We start from the raw sequence: 20,589 nt of genomic DNA, 5'->3' as shown, positions 1-20,589 counted from the left end.
TCCAGGAGATCATAACTGAGAGATTTGTGTTGTGTTCATCTAGGAGGTTATTGTCTGCAATACTCGGGTACCAGCTGCTGATGAGACCATATATATGTAACACATTTTGTTTCTAATCACATAAACAAGTATTTTCCTGGCCATGGCACTGGCAGCCAAAATGTGATTAAAATTTAGTGAGCTCTTTCCTCCCTCTGGCAGTGAGCATTCCCACCAAGCCAGTGGAGGCAGCCACCAGCCATGGTCATGATCTGAACCACAGGCTGAGCAATGAATTCTGCAAAGGAGCATGCAAACCTGTGGGAAGGATTGTTTTCCTTGAAAGGGCTGCAGAGCTTGTTGCTCAGAGGACCCTGCTTCATTATTTCATCAAGGAAAAGGCAGTGCTGCCCCACAATGGACAAAAGGGATGCAATACCCCGAGGTCTCTCCCGGCAGGCTCCCAAATTCGAGAGAGGACAGCCTGAAAAAGAGGCAGCTGTGTCTCTGCTGATCCTGCCTGTACTCTCCTGAAACACCTTCATTGTGTACATAAGGGCTACTGCTGATCACTGTGGGGCCAGAAGGAGCTCAGCTCTTCACACAGACCTTGGGTATGGAGTGCTTGTTTTTCTGTTATTCCCATCCTCCAATGATACAGAAGAGTGCGGCATCTGCATGTGAGGGCATGCAGAAAGGCTTCCCTTCCCTTCCCTTCCCTTCCCTTCCCTTCCCTTCCCTTCCCTTCCCTTCCCTTCCCTTCCCTTCCCTTCCCTTCCCTTCCCTTCCCTTCCCTTCCCTTCCCTTCCCTCCCTTCCCTTCCCTTCCCTTCCCTTCGTAGACTTGCAAAGTGAGCTGTGGATGCTCCTGTGTACTCTTGCTGATCCCTGAGCTGATCTCAGCCAGTCAAGGGCTCCAAGCCCATATCCCAGGTGGATGCTAATTTATTCAGGAGGGCTTGCTCCTTTGGCAGATGTTCTGCATTTCACTACTTCGGGTACTCAGCTGTCAGCAGAGAGTGGAACATGCTGTTGAGGGCCTCCTGCAATGACAGCCATTGCAGAAAGCTGTTTGAAATGCTGGGCAGGGATGGTAATGCACCTCAGCACATGCTGTGCCAGTGAGAAGCTCCCTTGCAGGCCTATGGAATCTCACTCCATTTATTAGGCAGGCTGATTGCTCTGACCTCCACTCAGAGACACTTTTCACTACCAAGCTAGATGGAGAGTTTACAGTGTGCCAAGTCTACAGGGCGCCGTACTTACACACTACAGGGCTAATGAAACTTAAGCTTTTTTTTCTAGAAGGTGGCTGAATTATCTTCTTGCATGTTCCTTGTTCAGTGATTCCAGGTAATCTTCTACCCACAGGCAGCAAGCACATGGGGATATTAGCCTGTGCATTAGCTGCCCTTGGATATACAAATGTGGTCAAAGGTGATCAAAGGTGGTTGTTGGTGTCTTCCATCTTATCCTATAAAGCTTCTAGTTAGAGCCATGAAAACTGTAAATAGGGAGCATATAAAGGCCTAAGTGCTCTGCTAATAGCAGTGCAACAGGACGTTGTGTGTGTGCAAGGAACAGTTGATATAGCTGAAGTACCATATTTGTCATTTAAAAAAAGTTCTTCAGGCTTCCTGGTTTGTGTTTCACCATGTGGTGGAGGCCTGTGGTGTTGGAGTAAACGGTGCTAAGCAGCCTGGAGCATGTATGTTGTCAGTATATAACTTTAGATGGTGGTGGCATCTCATGGGTGAAGACTTTCTCAGTCCTGCTCCTCTCAGGAGCTCTGGCCATAGTGCCATGCCATGTAATAACTGGAATCATTGTGGTGGTATTCTTTCAGGCTGCTCCAGACTTGAGCACATCTGAAACTATCAGAAGACAGTTACTGGAACCATCATAACATGGCCTTCACACAAATGTTCAACACAGCCAGCGTTGCTGGGGCTTTCAGCTAAGACCTGGGCAATAGCTGAACTGTTTATTCTTGCCTGAGATTATATTCATTCATTGGTGTTTAATTCCTCAGGTCTAGCTGGTGGATGGGCTTTGCTGTGTCCCACTGGTTTCTGTAGGATGCTATTTATTGTGCTTCTTAAGATTCAGCTTCAGCTATCAAGCTTGTATTTCCAAGGCAGCAGTCAGCCAGCAGCCAAGCCCTGCCAACCAAGGACACAGATGTGTCTTGTAGAACATTATTCAAGGATAAGTGTATGTACAGAGTGACATCCAGAGAAGTCTTTCTCAACAGCAGGGTCAGCTCACATTAAGCAGCACTCCCAGTGCAGTGCCTTGCTGCAGGCACCCTCTGTGGGACAGCTTTGCCATGCACCCCTTTGCAGCTCTGGTGGTGGAGAAGGTGCCCAGTCTCCAGCATTTGCAGCAGTAAAAGCACTGTAAGAGCTTTGTTGCTAGGGGATGGCCTCAGCATAGTCCTGGCTGCAAAAGCTGCGTGTCTCTCTGACACAGTGATCCATGCAGAGCAGTGACAGGCACAAGTTGTCACCAGCTCTGGCTACCAGTGGGTTGCAGCCCTTCAGCAGCTTGTCTGCCTCTGGCTGTGGAGCAGTGAGCTGGTCGTGGTGAGTCAGGTGGCTCAGCCTGGCAGGCCCCTCCCTTTGGGGGCACATGGGAGCCTCAGCCAAGCATTTGATGTGATTTCCATGTTTGAGGTGATGGGTGAGGGTTACTATTGTTCACATCCAAACATCAACTTGTGAAACCTCTCAAGTCTGCCAGCCTGTGGATTTGTTTCATGCAAACAGTGAAATTCAGTGCCACTTCCACTCCCTGCCCAAGGTTTAGGGTTTAGTTAACAAATTTTCATCTCTCCTGGATGGTCATTTGCAGGCATCAGTGGCACCCAGCTGAAACCACCAGGAAAACCCAGCAAATGTAGGTCACTATTCATGAGTGCAACCTGTACTTCCAGGGGGTTTTCAGGCTTGAAGTATTAAAAATCACTGAGCATCTCCTGGTCAGCAGGGGAGTTTGTGTGTCCTATAAACCAAGCACCACATACAGCTGGAGATGCTCACATTGGGTCTGTTAGACACTTGGTTCCTGTCCCAAAAACTTCAGCACTATTTTGCTGCAGTCTCCTCAGGTTTGGTGTGCAAATGTGCCCAGATCCTGCCAGCCCAGAAATTACAGCCTCCATCCAGTTGATAAGATAGTTCAGGTCTTATCTTGTCTTGTCTTGTCTCGTCTCATCCAGGCTGGGAGTGTTTGGACTTACAGCTCCCTCAGCACAAAGACTGGCACTCAATCAGCAGGGTAAGGAGGGGAGCTGGGGAGAAAACATCCCCCTGTTGAAGCTGTCCCTGCAAAGAGGAAGATGGGTTCCCAAAATCTACATGGCATATGGAGTAAGGCCCTTGCCAGAGCCTAATGAGTGAAGCTGGGCAAGCCCAGGGTTCCTGACTTGCAGAATACATAGGCTTTTTTCTCAGTCACTAAGATAAAGCTCAAACACTCACAGTCACTGATATCACAGTAATTTTTCTGCAAACTACTTAAAAACATGAATTTTACCAAATGAAGAAAACTGGAAATTTTAGATCTTCCCCAGTATAATTCTGATGCTGGCTCAAACAAAGCTTATTGCAAAACCAGGCTGAACCTGAACACTGCAGCTCTGGCCATGGTGCCATACCATGTAATTTTTCCTGCCTCTCTTCTTGCAAGCTATTTATACCACCCCTGCTTCATGTAGGCTGCAGCTGTCGCTGTGCCTGAGCGTCTCAAGCCGAGTGAGCTGCTCTGAAAGGATGCTTTCTTCCAGGAATCAGGGCACAAAAGCTGTTGGAGCGTATTGTTCAGCATGTCCCAGTGAAATGGGAAATCGAGGGCAGAGAGCAGGATGGAGGCAGCTCTTGTCAGGGATCCACAGTGGGCTTTGCACAGAAAGGAGGCTGAAGCAACAGAACATGAGAGGTGCATCAATATCAACATACTGGGAAGTAAAATGTAGCTAAGGCTGAATTGCCAATATCACAGAATATCTTTCCCAGTGAAAATCCTATTTAGAAATGTCTGTGAAGGCTGGATGCTGACAGAGCTGTCTCACAAGCACAGCCAGACTGATGGGACAGTCTCTCCTCTGTGCCAGAGCCCTGTGTTAACATTGGCCTAATTTGGGCCTAGGGCAAGAGAATGATTCAAAAAACTGCAACCCACTATACACAGCACTGAATGTTTGGTGGTGATAATGGCCAAGAATTACAACTTAAGTCCATTTTGGGGCTAGGAAAGGAAATAGTTGTGCAATAGCATCACTTCCCATTCAAATCTTCTACAGAGAGGGAATCAAGGTCTGATAAGACTCCTAGATAAGAAATACAGGGTGACGCTGATATGCTCTGAGGTATGTTGGCCATGAGAGTTGTTTTGAGTTTTCTCAGTTGTGACCTGTATGATCTGTGCCTCCTTTCCTCTGGCCTTTCTGGCAAGGCTGGGAGCTATGAGTCTAGGCTACTGTTAGACACCAATTTACAAATTCTCATAGTTCATTTGTAAGCTACAGTGAGCAAAGTCCACATTATTTCTGAACAAGAAACATCCACATTAGCATGTAGTATATTTTTATCATACAGATTATTAGCATCACAGTTGTAATGAATGCATTTTAACTTTCCTGAGCATCTCTAATATCACCCAGTCTCTATTTTTCAAACTGTAATGTAACAAGAGACATCGTTAGTGTAATACATCAGGCTACTACTCACAGCAAAGGCATCTCTGCTGGGAACAGAAACCTCCCATGCTCTTTCCTATTGTGTTTCTTAGGGCAAGTGTGGTGCTCTGTGGCCAGAATGAGAAAACTACTTTCCATGTGGGTGAGACCCAGCTGGGAACTGCCACCCTACTTCAGCCTTTGTTTTGATCAAAACATTGAGGGAAACAAGAGTGCAGGTTCTCAATAGGCATAATCCAACCCACCTAACTACTATCTATTTCTGAAATGGGCTCACATTGCCTCCCCACTTCCACTGCCTCCTCTGCAGTGAGAAAACAACCCAAAAAGTAAAGGCCATTAGCACGGTGGGCTGGTCTGGCTTGCCCTGTAGCCTCACACTAACCAGACATAACAGGAGCAAAGCAAACACAGGGACACGGTTTTCTGTTCAACAGCAGCTGCTTGGTTTGGGTCAGGCATGAGATGAAGTTGCCACCATATGAGCGCATGAGTTTGAATGCCACCATAACCTGGCATCCAAAACATATTTTGATTAACCCTTGCTGTTGCTGAAGCTCAGCCTTGCAGTGCGTGGTCCTCCACATGAAGCCTCTAACCTAAAACAAACAATGAAGAACATGTCAGAGTTCTCTGATGAGCACAAGATGGAAGCTGTACAAAGGTTTGTTTGCATCTGCTGGTGGGCCCTCCTGGGGGCTTTTCATAAGCCAGAGGAGCTTGTGCCTACTTCTTTTACTTTTTGGCTGAGTGTGGCTGACTCAGCACACACCATGAAACAATTGCTTCCAAACCAGTGCAATGTGATTTCCTGCTCCACGTGGTGCTGCCAGCCCATGCAGCCCTGTGAGGTGAGGCAGGGTGGTGGCCAGGAGCACCTGTCCTAGAAACAGGGCTTCCTGCATGCTGGCCACCAGCGTGGGCAACCACTGCAGAACTGGGGCAATGGGATCAAGTGGGACTTACTCCTGAAGGACACATCTGGGAAGAAGTGATTTTAGCCTAAGAGCGTGTAGGTCCTGTGTCAGTGAAGGCACTTGCTGGGTCCTTTGGCCACAGGACCTGCCCTGAAGGTTGCAGGGCTCTCATTCCAGTTCACAGGAGTTAGTTATTCTAAAAGATTGCAGTATTAAAAAGAAGAAAGGCAAAAACCCATTTTTGAAGGGACCCTCAAAATTTTTTTCAGTCAGAAGGTTGCTCTTTTACTTCCAATAAAGAGCTATTTTTGCAAGACAGTCAAAAGAAGAGCAACTTGGCATGTTTTATGGCCTCTGTTGCCCCCTCCAGTCCTACATTAGTAGTTGGTGCTGTTTGGAAAACAACAATCTTAGGAAAGTCTGCACTAATAATAATGTCTCAGGCTTGTCATTTGATATACATCTGATACGCACTGTAAGTGAAAATTGGGGTCAGAATTTCCTTTTCTGGCACAACCAACTATCTGTCAAAAAAACCAAAGCCTGTTTATAGAGCAGACAGCTTTACAGGAGCTAAAGTGAACTTGTACAGGAACTTCCTCCCAGAACTCTGCCATAGGTATAAGATGCACCTGTGGCATGGCACTTTGTAATGGTGAGCATATCCATGCATGTGTGTAGAAAAAGCATCCACTTAAAAACTGGTAAGCAGGTCCACTTTTCTCTCTGGGAGCCAACCCAGGGGCTCACATGCTGATCAGATGCTTATTCCTCAGCTGTACCCACCAGAGGGACTTTGAGCTTTACTGTCCTCACAGAAGAGGGGGCTCAGCTATAGAAACAAACAGGAAAACACTAACCATGCATGCTTTTAAAGCCATGTCACTGTGGTAATAACCAAGAAATTTCCTTATTTAATTGTCCATTGATTAATTTTTTCAAGCCAGGTAGGGCGCCTTCAACTGAGGAGTGTCACATCCTTGGGGAGGCAATTCTAGAGGCAGAGAGGGAGCCAAGAGCCAGTCATGCTACTCTCATTGAGGATAGGGAAACAGGCTGTAGAGTTTTATACCTGGATGAAGCAGACAAGGGTCATCTCTCCTACAGAGATCCCTGCCTCATGTAAGGACACAAAGGAAAAGAATTCAGCACAGCAATGACATATTTCATCAACCCCTTAATGTCTAAAATAGGTTTTTACACTCAGTCCCTCCAAGGAAGTTTTCTAGGTGAAGGCATATTTAGAAAGGCCAAAGTGCTCTCCCTCCTGCCTTCAGGAGCTTTGCTGTGTGCTCCTGCAGTGCTTTCGGGACACGTCCAAAAGAGCACACCTGGCAGCTGCTGCACTCCGGGAACGTCCGAAGTGGTGCCGGGGCGGTGGCACCTGGTGCTTGTCTGTCCCATGACAAGGCTTGGAACAGGAGCCAGACAGAGCAGTTGCATCTTTTTAAAGGACTTAGAAATCAATAGGTACAGGTTTTTCTCTTTGAAATAGTAACTAGAGGGACAATACACCTGGGCTAAAAAGGTGCTTTAAATTGAGAACTGGAAAGGCTGACCATCAGTGAGATCAGAAAAAGGTAGTTTGGAAGTGATGAGGTTAAATAGATGAAATGCTGGAGAACTGTACTTGCTCAAAGCATATTTTAGCATATAAGGTTTTTAACTTGATGCTAGAGGAGAGAAAGTATGATTGTGAGAAAAATATTGTTACAACTCACAATTGAACAAACAAAGAATTAGCAAGGTAAATCTGGAATTCCAATATATCCAAGTTTCTGCTATCATTTCACAGTAGAACAGTCTACTCAGGAAAAAACAGATTTTCAAAGAAAATTAAAGCAATTTAAAAAATAGCTTTGATGTTTAAAATGCATATAATTAATGACAAAAGTTTTCCAAGATAGAGTTGGATTAGTTCTGCTTGGATTGTTTCTCTTGTTCCTGTGATTCTCTATCAATCATGAAAGCAAAAGTAGAAATGAAATAAATTGTGAAGTAAAAATGGTTATCTGCATCAAAATTAGAGATGAACTTTTACCAATTACTTGAATGATAAATTTTCTTATTGCAGGCACTGCAGAGTCAAACCTTTTATCAAGTGCAACAGAGACTGCTGCTACACTTTAGCATACGCTTAGTAAACCAAAAGTTAATCATTTTGAGTAGCAAAAACACACTGCAGAATAAGGGGAGTCTCCTCTGAAACCCACTATTCCCATCTTTAAGACTGGAATTTCAGAGAAGTGTATTTAATCCCTGAAAGGCTGGAGATCTCAGGCTTGTGCAACTTGTCCCTACATCAATACGAGTGCTCGACAATGCACTTCAATAACCATTTTATTTTACTTGGCTTCCACCCAAAGGTTAGTAAAACCTTGAGACAAGGGAGCAAGGTGTAGGTGGTGTTTTCAGCCCCTGACTTACCTCACTGATCATTTGAACAGCTCTTATTCCTGTCACAGGCTGGAGGAGCAAGAGCACACACAGATTGTGTGTCCACATGGAGATTTTGCCAGCCACTAAGTCCAGGAGCAGCCCTCATGAGGATGACACCAACCCATAGGCACCAAGGGAACATTTCCCCAGGACTGGCTGTGCATGGGCATTGTTTCCTTCACTCCAGTGACTGAAAAGCTATGGTGGTCTGAGAGCAGATTGCAAAAGGCAGATCTCTCTGTATAGCAGCTAAAACAGATATAAAATTATCTTGGCCTTCCTTACTTGATTTTAAAAAAAGAATGCAGCCGTAAAACCTAGGAACTTGTTGTTTTAACTTGAAAACTATGTTTAAACAAGCAATGCTGTTTAATTCATATGCTGCAAGGATTTCCACTTCTGCCTGAAAATTCCTAAATGTACAGCCTTACAGAGATAATCCATTTTCAAAAATAGGTAGCTGAGGCTATTCCCAAGAGGTAGAAGCTTGTGGATTTACAGTGAAACTGATTCCAGTGCAAGAAAAAGGAAAGAGATATTCAGGTTCACCTGATATGCACAACACCAGTGACAACTTCTCCACTAATAAAAGACATGACACAATTAGACTGCAAACCTTTCCACATTGGGAGTTTATCAAAAGAGCCCAGGACTTGAAATGGAATGAGAAGAATCAAAACTGAATTCTGAATTCTCTGAAGTAGAGAATTCTCCTATTCTCTGCTTTTGTCTGAAGCTCTGTTGAAAAAAAGACCACCTGCCTCATGTTTAGGTGCAAATTGCCTTGGTAGAAAAGCTTTGATATTATAGTAAAAAATGAGTCAATACTGTGAAGGAGCACTCCTGTGAAAGGTATCAAAAGTTAACTAATGGAACTGGGACAGGAAAAGTGCTCAGGAGGAACTGAATTAAACAAATAAAGGTTTTGCACTATTTTTTGGTATCATGTAATGGATGCCAAAAGACAGCAAGGCCAGAACACAAATTACAAACTGGGACTAGAAAAGAGAACAGTTGGCAAATAGAAAAGAGAAAAAGGAAGCCAAAGGCAGTAGGAAGAAAAAATGCCAAACAGGGACTTTAAATGGGGAAACAAAACTGATGTTTTTCGCAGTAAGCAAGATGACACAATTTCTACTGCCTTTAAAATAGATTTGAAAACACTACCTATTATAGGGTTTTGGTCCATTTTACAGAGAACATATGGTCCAAATACCAAGCAGATACAATTTCAAAGTAGCCTCAGTCTAATAGGCATTTGAAATGCCAGGGGGAAACTGAAGAGCTCCCCAGGTTTAAGTCTTCTACCATTTGAAGATGCTCACTGGGAACCCACACTGCCACAGCGAGGATCCTCCATGTGTTTAAGCTCTGGTGAGGGACAAAGAACAACATTTGCTGTTATTTTTCTGAATCATCTGCTATCCTGTGCTAAGCACTTTAAAACCACTTCTTGTGACAAATCAGCCAAGTATCAAGGAGCACCCAGTCTAATGGGGAACCTGGAATTCTTCCCAGGCTCCAAATGTGCCCAATGCTGTAAATAAGCGGACACTTCTACCCCAGTTCACACACCTGAATAGTCACTGCAACAATGAGTCTTCTCCACACATCCCAGAGAATCTCTGGCAAGTATCTGTCCACTAAACCAGACAACTTTTCTTTCAAGGGACACAAAGGGCAGGAGATGTTGAGAAAGAACTATGAAGACAGTAAAAAATCCCAAGGAGTATTGTGTAATTATTTAACATGCTTTTCCCAAGCACTACCAAGGTGTATGTAAATGTCCATATATTATGTAGAGGCAGTGTAATCTGGCTTCATCAAGAGCTGGAGTGGAAGGAATAAAAAAGGAGTTGTGAAGATTTAAGGAAACCTGAAATCTAAGATAACAGTACCACTGGCAAAGAGTATATAGCAGCTTCTTTTCTCTAAACTGGCCTCAGAATATATAATTTTGGTGTTGTTCATCTTCAAGGCCAGTCAGCAACCTCATAAAAATGTGTTCACAAGCCATCTATTTCCCCCAGATTCTTAACCAAGACACAGGAAAGGTTCCATTTAAAAATCATTTTATTATTAACATAATCTTCCCATTTAGCCAAGTCTGGGTTCATGTATAAGGAATGTCGGTAAATATTCCATTTTGAGGCTTCTTTTTACATATTTCCATTGATAAATAAACTCTGAATTCACATAAAAAAGTTAAACTTAAATAACTAATATATTTTTTGTAACAGGCATACATTGGTAAAATATAAATATTTTTGTACTCAGCCTTTGCTCTAGATAACAGTTAGCCACACATCACAGTTATTAACAACTAAAAATAAGAACTCAACTGATTTTCTGGCCTGGACTAAAATAGAGATGGAAACAGAAAATTCACATTTTGACTTTGGGCCAAAAGAGGTTGAGAGGCAGGAAGAGAACAGTTTTATTAACAGCCTTGTTAAAAATAGTCTGCTCTGCCACTGAATCTTAACTTATTCTACAATTGGTAGTTGATTCCATTATGATTTTATGTAACACTCAAGTTTCACTAACAAAATATGGCACATCATCCATGAACAATATAACGATGTTTTAAAACTACCAGGGCAAAACTGCAGGCAATACGAGTGATTTGGCTGTGGCTTACCACTCTGTCCTCTCAGCCTGACATTAACATATGGTGGCACCTCCCTGCTCTGGCCACTTTCCCACAAAAGAGTGGAGTTTGTAACCTGTAGCTCTGAAGTTTCTCAAACTAACCAGTTACCAGGCAGTCTCACAGAGTGGGTTTGCTCACCCAGAAGTCAAGACCAAAAACTGGTTGATGGAGATGCCCTCTCACAGGACCCTGGGGATGATGGTAAAAGGGACCACGGGACTGCTGGCTTCAAGCTCCAGTGCCGTCAGGAAGCATTCGGTCGCAGCATCATCATTGCCTTGAGCCTGCAGCACCTCTCCCAGGCTGTTCCAGACCTCGTGGGCTGTGGAGTTCACCTGGACAGCATCTCTGAGAATCTTCTCTGCCAAGCTATAGCGCCCAAGCTGGTGAAGTATCAGAGCCTGCAAGAAAACAAAGGGAAAATGGCTGAGAATGGCCAGTAGGGCTTTCCTGAAGCTCAAACAAGGTCACTGCAGTGAAATAAGGGTAGGCAGCTCTTAGACTCAATGTGTTAGATTACATAATTTTTATTTATTTTTTTAAATTTAAGAAAATAAAATACCTGATGCAGGACTGGAGCAAGCTACTCCACACCAACAAAGTCAAGTGGCTTTGGACAGGAAACAAAGACTAAATAACAAAAACTCCACCTATATGCCAAGAAGCAGGAAGTACCTGGGCTTTTGAGCAAGCTCCTGTTATCTGAAGTCCTAAGGTGTGTGCCCTGAAGCTTTCACACCCTCCCTGTGCATCTCAGCACCCAGCTCATGCCCTATAACACCTGAGACCACACACAGCACCAGCAGCACTTGGGGATGGCTGCAACAAGACTGAGTTCAGCTCAATGGGCAACACCATGGTCCTTGACTTAATCAGTGGAACAGGAGCAGGGACTGATATTGCCCCAGTAATGCACAAAGGACCAGCAGGCACAGAACTTCCTCATGAGCACACTTGTTACACATCCTCTATCTTCCTCTGTGGGATGGGATCCAATTTGACACTACACGATCCAGAGCACATCCAAACCCACTAGGATATGGGCTGAATGAGGCCATGGAAAGCTCCATCCATCACATTCAGCTATGTTACTGTGCCAGAAAAGTCATGGAATGACCCAGTAAGAGAGCTTTATTTTGAGATTATAATAATCCTAACGATATTATGCATTTTTACATTGTGATTCTGTATTGCAAAACACATATGGACCACAAATCTTTGTTTTCCAGAGAGATGTCCCAATTACATGCTTACAGAGGCCTCGTGCCTTCTGCCCACCCAGCCCCCACTCCTTGGACCACAATTTATTTTATCTCTCTGTACATCTGTCCCTCAAATCCTTATTCACCTAAGCACTGCTGATTAGAAAGTACTGACATTCTATATAGCCCCTGAATTATCCACCATACATTTCTGGAATTGTGCCCATCTGCCTGACTTTCAGCTTGGGAAGACTGTAAACTCCATCCTACAGAACAACTGAGCATACCCTGCTCTGTAGAACAACATAAAGAGTGCTGTACAGTATTGGCAAGTGAATAAATAAATGCAATGCAGGCTAATTTCTGTCAACCTGCAGGTGTTCTCACATAAAGGTGCTGGAGGGCTTTTCTGGGTTTGGATTTTTTCTGAGCTGTCAATTGAGTCAGCATTTTCAGAGCAAGTGAACAATACTTCCAATACAAAAACTGGATAACTCTCAGGGTTAGTGCTTTTTTCCCCTGCAGTGAAGTGATTGTCAGTGACTGGTAGGTATCAGATGTGAAACGACAAAAAAATGAAGCAAGGAGATGGAATACACAAAGCTAGTGTTGCTGCAATGCACCTAACCTTAATAAAATTTAAGTGTTTTTATTTTTCAAGATTAAGAGTCTCTATTTTCATAAGCCTTGCTTTTTTGGGGGTGCAGATTAATTAATTTTATACTAATTAAACATGTGAATTATGTGAATATTGCTAATGCTTTTTTTCTTAAATATGCCAGACCATTTTCCCTGCTTGCTAAGGATACAAGCTGTTCTTTTCAAGACCAAAGAAAAACCAAATTTTGCAGATATAAGCCTGTTCATAGTAAGAGACACATATTACATCATATCTGCCCTATTCTGTATGGCAAAAAGGATAGCTGAGATTTTCCAGGTGATGGAACTAGAGCAAACACTGGCTGCTTTGTTTGCCTGCTTTTATACTTTCCTAAGAATACAAGCATTAGCGTTGAAATTAGCATTTAGCAGTAGTAAAGTGTGCAATGTGGTTGCATCCTGTCCTCTCATGTTTTGGGGACACAGGAGTGCCTCCTGAAAGTCAGTCTTTCACTGGTGTCTCAGCCTGGGATGGTATGGAGACTCCTGCCTCAGGTGGTAGCCCTGGCACAACAAGGGTTTTCTTTTGTTTCCAAAGAACCAATAGAAAATTAGACTTGTTTCATGCAGAGCATTAAAAGGATAGTGACATTTGATCACTGTAGCTGTGGGCTGAACTCAAATAAGTGATCTAGAGAAAGAACACAAAATACCCTCTGATTCATGAACTGTCTCAGAATGATGGTCAGATGTCACACATTGTAAGTGTCCAGTTTGTAAATCCCCTTCCTGGATGACTTCATTAAAATTCTGAGGCACAGAACATTTCAAGTTGTCTGCAGTCCCTGCCTGATTTGCTCTATTAAGCATTACACACCACAGGCAGAAGGAGAAGGCACGTCTATCACACAGCAATATCCTTTGGTGACCTCACACCAACACTCATCCAAGAAAACTAACTTCAGTTTACCAGCTGTCAGCACACACCACACTTGCTTTCTGCATTAACTCTTCAGGAAAAAACCTAAACCACTAAAACCACCACCAACAAAAACCACCCAACTAACCCCCTTCCCAAACCAAAACTCCTCTAAGGCTTCCCAGAAATCAGTACAAATCATCCCAGTCCTTTACTGTGTATATTCCTCTGTTTTCTAACCGGAAACAAAATCTCAAAGCTATCAGTTCTGGCTTTCACCTATTTAGCAGCAGATGTACAGACAACATTTATTTGCACAATAATGTTAAGTCTTTTGCTTTATGGCTGGAGATGGGCCTGAAAACACATCAGCTCTGCAGAAACACAGAGGGGTACCTAAGTGACATATGGTTCACACCTTAAGACTTGGCATGTTACCTTAAAACCTAAGCAGAATGCCTTTTCTGTATATCCTCCTATCAATCTTTAAAAAGATAAAATATAAGAGGGATTCTGGAACCTGAATCAATTAGGAAAAGTACTATATAATAATTTGTGTAAATAAGAAGATCCATTCAACAAAATATAATAAAACCAGTAAGTTCCTAAAACAACCTATTTGTTCTCTGTACATTTTAGAATGCTGCAGTACTTGACAGAGGTGTTTAAGACAACTGTTGGCACCTGCAGGAGAAAGCAGAATCTCTTCTCCTATTGCATCTCTTTTACATGAAAGAACAATAAATGTATGACATTTGCTTCTAACACAGTTATAAAAACCTCTAGTGTGTGCAGACCTCTTCATTTTGCAGCTCGGTACAAATGTTGCTTATTACTTTACTCCATGTTTGGTTTGCTGAGAATTTGGGTGCTCCTTTGAGGTTGATTTTTTTTCCTGTCAAATCACTGATCTCCCCTCAGTGTGTTAAGGCTTTCACTTTCTCTCTGGTTAGGATGTCTGTATGTTGTAAACTCTCCAGGCAAACCTTATTTTTCTTTTAGCCAGTTCTACATTGTAGGGGTGGATTTTGTAACTCAAAAAACTCCAAGGGAGTTCTCTAATGAGAAATGGCACAGGGAGAAAGTGAAGAGAATTTCTGAAGAAACAAAGAGACTTTTTAATGCCATCATCACAACCAATGAAACCAGTGCTTCATGACTCCAGTCTGCTGATATTTATACCAGTCACTTTGAATAATCAACAGTACTCAAAGATCTGTGCAGTTCAGATGCTCTCTGCTCAAAGAAAGGTCAACAGCCCTTTACAGTGCCCAGCCAGAGCTGGGAGTAAAAGGGATTTTGTAGTTCTGAGAGCCTCCAGGGGCTCTCCAAAGGGGCTTTCTAAAAGAGCAACACTGTGTAACACTGTGTGCTGCCTCCAACAGGGAGGTACTGTTGTCACCACAGACAGGTTCTATGCACACTTCACATCCTAACAGAACAAAACCCTCTAGGAATTGATCAAAATGGGGAAGAAAGGGCTTCCAACTTTTGCCACAGGTTATTTTCAAGATTTTGCCAATTCTGTCCTCACCCAATCTGGAGTCACAAAATCTCCCTCTTGTTGGGCAATGATTTTACATGTTTCCTCCCTCAGTCATTCCCCTTACTCTTCATTTTACATTGCCTCACATACAAAACTGCTATTCTTTGCTTACTCCACCCAAACATCTCTCCAAGGACTGTTTTTTACAATGCTCAGTCAAACAAGGCCCATTTGTTCATTAGACAAACGTAAGCATCTTTTAAAAGGAAAACATTCAGATGAATTTGGATTTTCAAATGGAGCATTACAGTCTTGAAATAAAATTTCCAGTTAGAAAACGCACTATTATTTATCAATAAAATATTATGACTCAGAACCTGAACAACATCCTGTAATAAACAATTGTATAAAGCCATAATTGCTTAAATAAGCATGTAGTGTAATCTTCACTGCAAAGGTATCTTTTTTCTGCAAAGGGCTTTCTCGCTTTCCAAATTAACCTGTCATCATGATTAACCAAACAGTCAATGCAAAACACATATCTAGACAAATAAACATAGGACTAAAATTCTGTAAATAATTATTTCTTCATTTTGAAAAACAGCTATTTAAAAAATTATTAACGCCAGCCATTTACAGTAGTCTAGTAAGGTCACTTTTTTACTTGCTTCTAGGCAAATGAGAAGCTAACATTAAATTTTTTTCCGTGGAACTAACTTTGAAAAAATTACAATCATAGTTATTGCCCATCATATGTCCCATCAACCCAGAGCTTTATCATGAAGTGCTAAACTATATTTGCATTAACGGGAAGATAAAGGGTAGAAAGGTAACACTACAAAGATCACTGTGGTTTCTTCAGTGTAATGAAAAATTTTGTCTCAGGAGAGCAGGAGATTTCCTTAAGGTTTAACTGTCTGACTACTTCTCCACTGTGCCTCCACTCAGCCCCAAGAGAAGCACCACTTGAGATTTTTACCTTTATTCACTTGATATCAAGAATCAAGAGGAATCTCTTCATTTTCTCTGAGAAAAATATAGACTAGAAGTGGGAGATGTTCTCAAAAGCAATGAAATTTATTTAAAAGTGAGAAAAAGAGGACTGTGACTATGAGTCTGTTTGCACTCTTGCCTTTTTCAGGGAGGGTGCTGAACTCTGCAGAGAAGGAACCTGGGAAATGGGAGAAATGGACAGAACAAGAACAAGAACAAGAAATGTGGCTGATTTAACACACAAAAAAGTGCCAGAGATTCTCACCATGTTTAAGAAACACAGTCTGTTGACCTACAGAAGTCTCAACTATGGAGATTTGAGTAGTACCAGATATGATATTCATATTAATTTATTCCTGGCAGGTCTGTTACATGACTTGTTTGCTAAAAAACTTCCTATACTTGTATGATACAAATCTTATTTAGCTAAAAAATAGCCCTCAGAGCTAAAAGTTTTCCTTGCAGAAACAACAGCTACAAGAAAACATTATAAGCATATAAAAATAAAAAATGGACTGATTTTGCTTTTAATGATATGAGCAGGGAGACAGAAGAAGAGTGGCCTGTTTTGCTGATGACCTGCTGAAGTCCAATAAGCTAACAGCTGATAATGTATAAGCAGACAGAGCTATTCAGATGTGGAAAATAGTGATTTTTAAAAGCTACAAAAGATTTAAAGAACTCACTACATCCAACTTCACAATAATTTTCCCAGTTCACTATCTTACTGATTTAAAGTGGGTCCCAGCATAAGAGATAATCAACTTCAAGCTGTGATAGCAGAAGGACACGCTAGAAACATCCCCATCCTATCTAAAAACTTAAAAATCAGGGATTATGACCATAAATAGTTACAAAACTCAATGTGCAATGTATGCATTGCAAATCCATATGCAGTGTAATTTTAGCATCAAAAAACTGCCCCTTGTTACATGCTGCTTTTTCAGCCTATTTTGCAAGTGTTAAGGTGGCTGCTATTTTTAAACAAATCTATCAAACTTGAAGGTTTACCAGAGACTTGACAGTGTTATGCTATAATGATGAAACAGAAGTGTTAGTGAGGCAAAATGAGAAGAATTTGCCATGATATATGGAAAAATAAGTAAAATTCTACAGCTGATGCTTTCCAACCTCTGTGATAAAAATACGCATTTTAAATGTAGTCTATAATCAATATTTTACACTTACATAGAGTGAAACAGAACATTATTTATATACTGTGCTCTCCTATTTTCATTTTAGCTGATGACTTTGTGCTGAAACATGTCCATCTAGTCAAAGTATGACTTTGCATAAGAAATCATTTATAAACTCCTTTCAAAGGCACATGCATGTTGAGTCATTGCGCATAATATTTTCTGCAAGTACAAAAAGATTGTGACACAGTACAACAGTTAGAAATAAGCCATTCCATCAGAAAAATGATGAATAAATATAGTTCTGTATCTGCAGACACAGGTTGCCTTTTAATGCAGAGATTTTGAAGGGTGACCACATTATAAGGTTTCAAACCAACTGGATTGGCAACACTACACTTACTTTACAAGTAGAAGTGATAATAAATACATTTTTTTTAAATCAGAAAAGAAACTGCAACCTGTATATCATTTGTTTTCCAAAATGTAGAATAAAAACTACTTATCTTATTTTCTCTATCAAGGCAATTATTTTGAAAAATAAAAAGCATATTTCTTCAAATATGGTCTAGGTAAAACTTCCTAGCACCTCAGTATTGATTTTCCTTTTTAAATGGGAACAGCCAGCTAATAATACTACATTTGATCACTCACTAAACCAAACAAAGCAGCTGATGAACAAATATGAGCCTGTGCCTTGAGCCAAGCCTTTTGTTCAGTCTATCCCAGATCATCACCTGTGCCACATGTCCCTCTCTGCCTCGCCCTCCCTCGCCTTCCTCCATGCCCAGCCCACCCTGTGTGCTCTGTGGCCCCACTGGAGCCCCAGTTTGTTATTTCTCTGCCCTTCCCCCAGTGCTAACATACCCTCTAAGGTATCCAATTGCTTCCCCTGCTGCAAAACACTTGTTGCTAGGAGAAAACCTACTGCTTGGCAACAGATTTTTAAAACAACAACTTTGGCTTTGTTACTCACTGAACTTCACATCACCAGCATGAAATAACGAACCCGTGTGGTTGGGAGTGCATCTCTGTACTTATAACTCCCTTGGAAATGACTGACCCCTTCCCACAAGGATGTGCTTGCCTTTTAGTTCCCTACTGCTCACAGCCCAGAATACAGAAAGGTTCAAAACTGAAGGTTGTTTTTAAAAAGTGCTGATTGTAGCTTCCAGTTAGATGGAAGTCCTTGGGGGACTTCTTTTCCTATTAAGACAACATATTCTTGCAATAATCTGCTGTAATTTTGATTTGCATTTTATGTGAACATCCTATCAGCTTTTAAAAAATAGCATGACTACCAGGCTACATTGCAAGAACTAATTTGACTATAGCAAGCACACTGGAAACAATAAAACACCTTATAATAAAATGAAGCAGCTAGTGACTCCAGAGCTTATTTAACTTTTTATCTCCATCTGAAAATTACATTGAGGGCCTTATTTTATACACTGTGACTACCAACATAGTAACCCCACAATGGCTCTCCCTTCAGAAGTCAGATGGCTGCAGCAGTGGCAAATACTGCATCACCACTGGCATCAGGGAGTAATTAAGCATAGCCTTAGCCCTCAGATTATGGCCAGTCCTAAACTTGGAGTATTTGTCATCTGGTGCAAACGTTTTACATTTTGTCCCAGGTGTGACACCATGAGGTGACACTGAAGTGTATGTAGGTCTCTGGATCACCTCCCTCACCTGGGAAGCTTGGCACCACTGCATCTTCCCACCCTCCCAGCACTGAAGCCACATCATTGTCTTCTCACCTTTCCCACAAACCAGAAATGAGGATTTCCCAGATCTATAAAATGCATGTACCTGTGATGAAAATAGGTGCAGGAGATCACAGCTTCACACAGTGCTGTTTATGAAATGGGCCCATAGTAATTTCTGTAATTTGTTATGTTCTTGTCTTTTGTGATTCATACCCTCACCTCTTCCCCTATGTAGACAGCTCATAGATATCAACACATCACAGTGCATTCCTTACAGAAATCCTGCCACTTTATCAGCCTAATCTCTAGCTGTATTTCAACACTGCCTGGGTTCAAAGCAAGGCCAAGTTACCACTGGATCACTGTGCTCCATACAGAGACTCCAAAGCACTGTTTGTTATTAATGCCATTATTTTTCCAGTATTGAGTGAAATGGTCAGAAGTATAGGGAACTGTATTTCTGTTATTCAAAACCTAGGAGTAACAATATCCTAGGAATTTCAATATCCAAAAGAGGGAAAAAAAAAACAAACCAATTCCTCCAAAAGTTATACATGTGCCAAACAGGATAAATCAACCAAGTTCTTTGAAGTGAGGAGCCTCAAAGTCAGCTCACTGAGTCAATATTCAATTATTTGAGCAGAAGCTGGATTTTTCTCAAGAACTGAGGATACCAGGAATTCAGGGTCCTTACTCCACTGCCTAAAGCTAGGTCCCAGTTTAGAACACCTGAAGGTTTCTGTTTTGAAAGCTGATGCTCCATGCAAGCTATTATAATGTCAGGAAATTAATGCTTTTCTGTCCACCAGTCAGTTACAAATAGAATTAAAAAACAAATAATTAGAAACAGCAAGCAGTGACTTTCTAAGAAGCTGTGTTTCATTAATGACAGTTCTATACAACCACATTGAACACACTACATTGCATGTGGCATCTGGAAATGGTAATTAGAAAAACTGATAAAATGTTTTAATGAAGAAATTAATCTTAAGTCAGGGGAATAGTTTGTGTATGAAAGGAAAACTGGAGTTGCAGATCCAGTACTAGGCTCTGTGAGTAAAATTTATAATTAATAGAACTGTCAGAATCCAAATCAAGCTTTGGAGATCTTTAGCTAGATTGCCACTGTATTGAAATCCAGCACTTGTAGTCCATGCTTGTACACATTCAGTACTACAAAAACTAGCACTTACTTGTCTGAACTTTTGAGACTGTGGAAAAGGAATTAGAAGTGAATGATATTCTTCTGAAGTACCTTTTTGCATTTATGCATGTGCATTTCTCTCAAATATTCTGAAAAATGCTGTATTAAATATTCAAAGTCAGAACTGCAGTATTAGATAAAAGATGACCAATCTTTTCATTATTAAAATAAAACAGAAATTCACAGATTAAAGCACATAATTCACTTTTTTATTCCGTTTCCTCTTAGTCAAAGAGACTTCTGCATATAAAAACACATACATACATATGTTATAACTATGACTAATGTCACTGTTTCAAAAGTATTATGACACCACAGCAGTACTTACTACACTGGCACTGCAGTAACCTCTAAGAAAAAGAGGTTATTTTTAATACAGCATTAATAAATATATATTTTTATAGCATCCCCACGAAACAGATGTGAACTGCCATCTGCTGCTCGGGCTCAGCACTCTCTGGAAGGGCCATCCTCATGGCAGTGTGCAAAACCTCCCGGCAGGAGAGGGAATGCACCCCCTCTCTCCCCAAATTCTGAAAGGCAAGGCAGAAGCTGTAGGTAGCTGTTAACCTGCCAGTCTGCCAGGACAGCTGCCAGCAGATTCTTCTTTAAGGGACAGCTATTTTCAGTGTGAAAGGAGGGCCCACA

General features: G+C 41.7%; 1 protein-coding gene across 1 annotated transcript in view; it reads right to left on the bottom strand.

Annotated features, from left to right (window-relative positions):
• Positions 1–10,088: 10,088 nt before the first annotated feature.
• The window catches only part of TTC7B (tetratricopeptide repeat domain 7B), a 121,035-nt gene continuing 110,534 nt past the window's right edge, over positions 10,089–20,589 (bottom strand). The window contains exon 20 of the mRNA XM_053946123.1: positions 10,089–11,087. Coding sequence (XP_053802098.1) covers positions 10,866–11,087 — 222 coding nt within the window. The 3' untranslated portion in view covers positions 10,089–10,865. The remainder of the gene's footprint in view (positions 11,088–20,589) is intronic.

Source organism: Vidua chalybeata, chromosome 6 (assembly GCF_026979565.1).
Source record: "Vidua chalybeata isolate OUT-0048 chromosome 6, bVidCha1 merged haplotype, whole genome shotgun sequence".
Lineage (NCBI taxonomy): Eukaryota > Metazoa > Chordata > Aves > Passeriformes > Viduidae > Vidua > Vidua chalybeata.
This window is presented reverse-complemented; position numbering and strand designations above follow the sequence as displayed.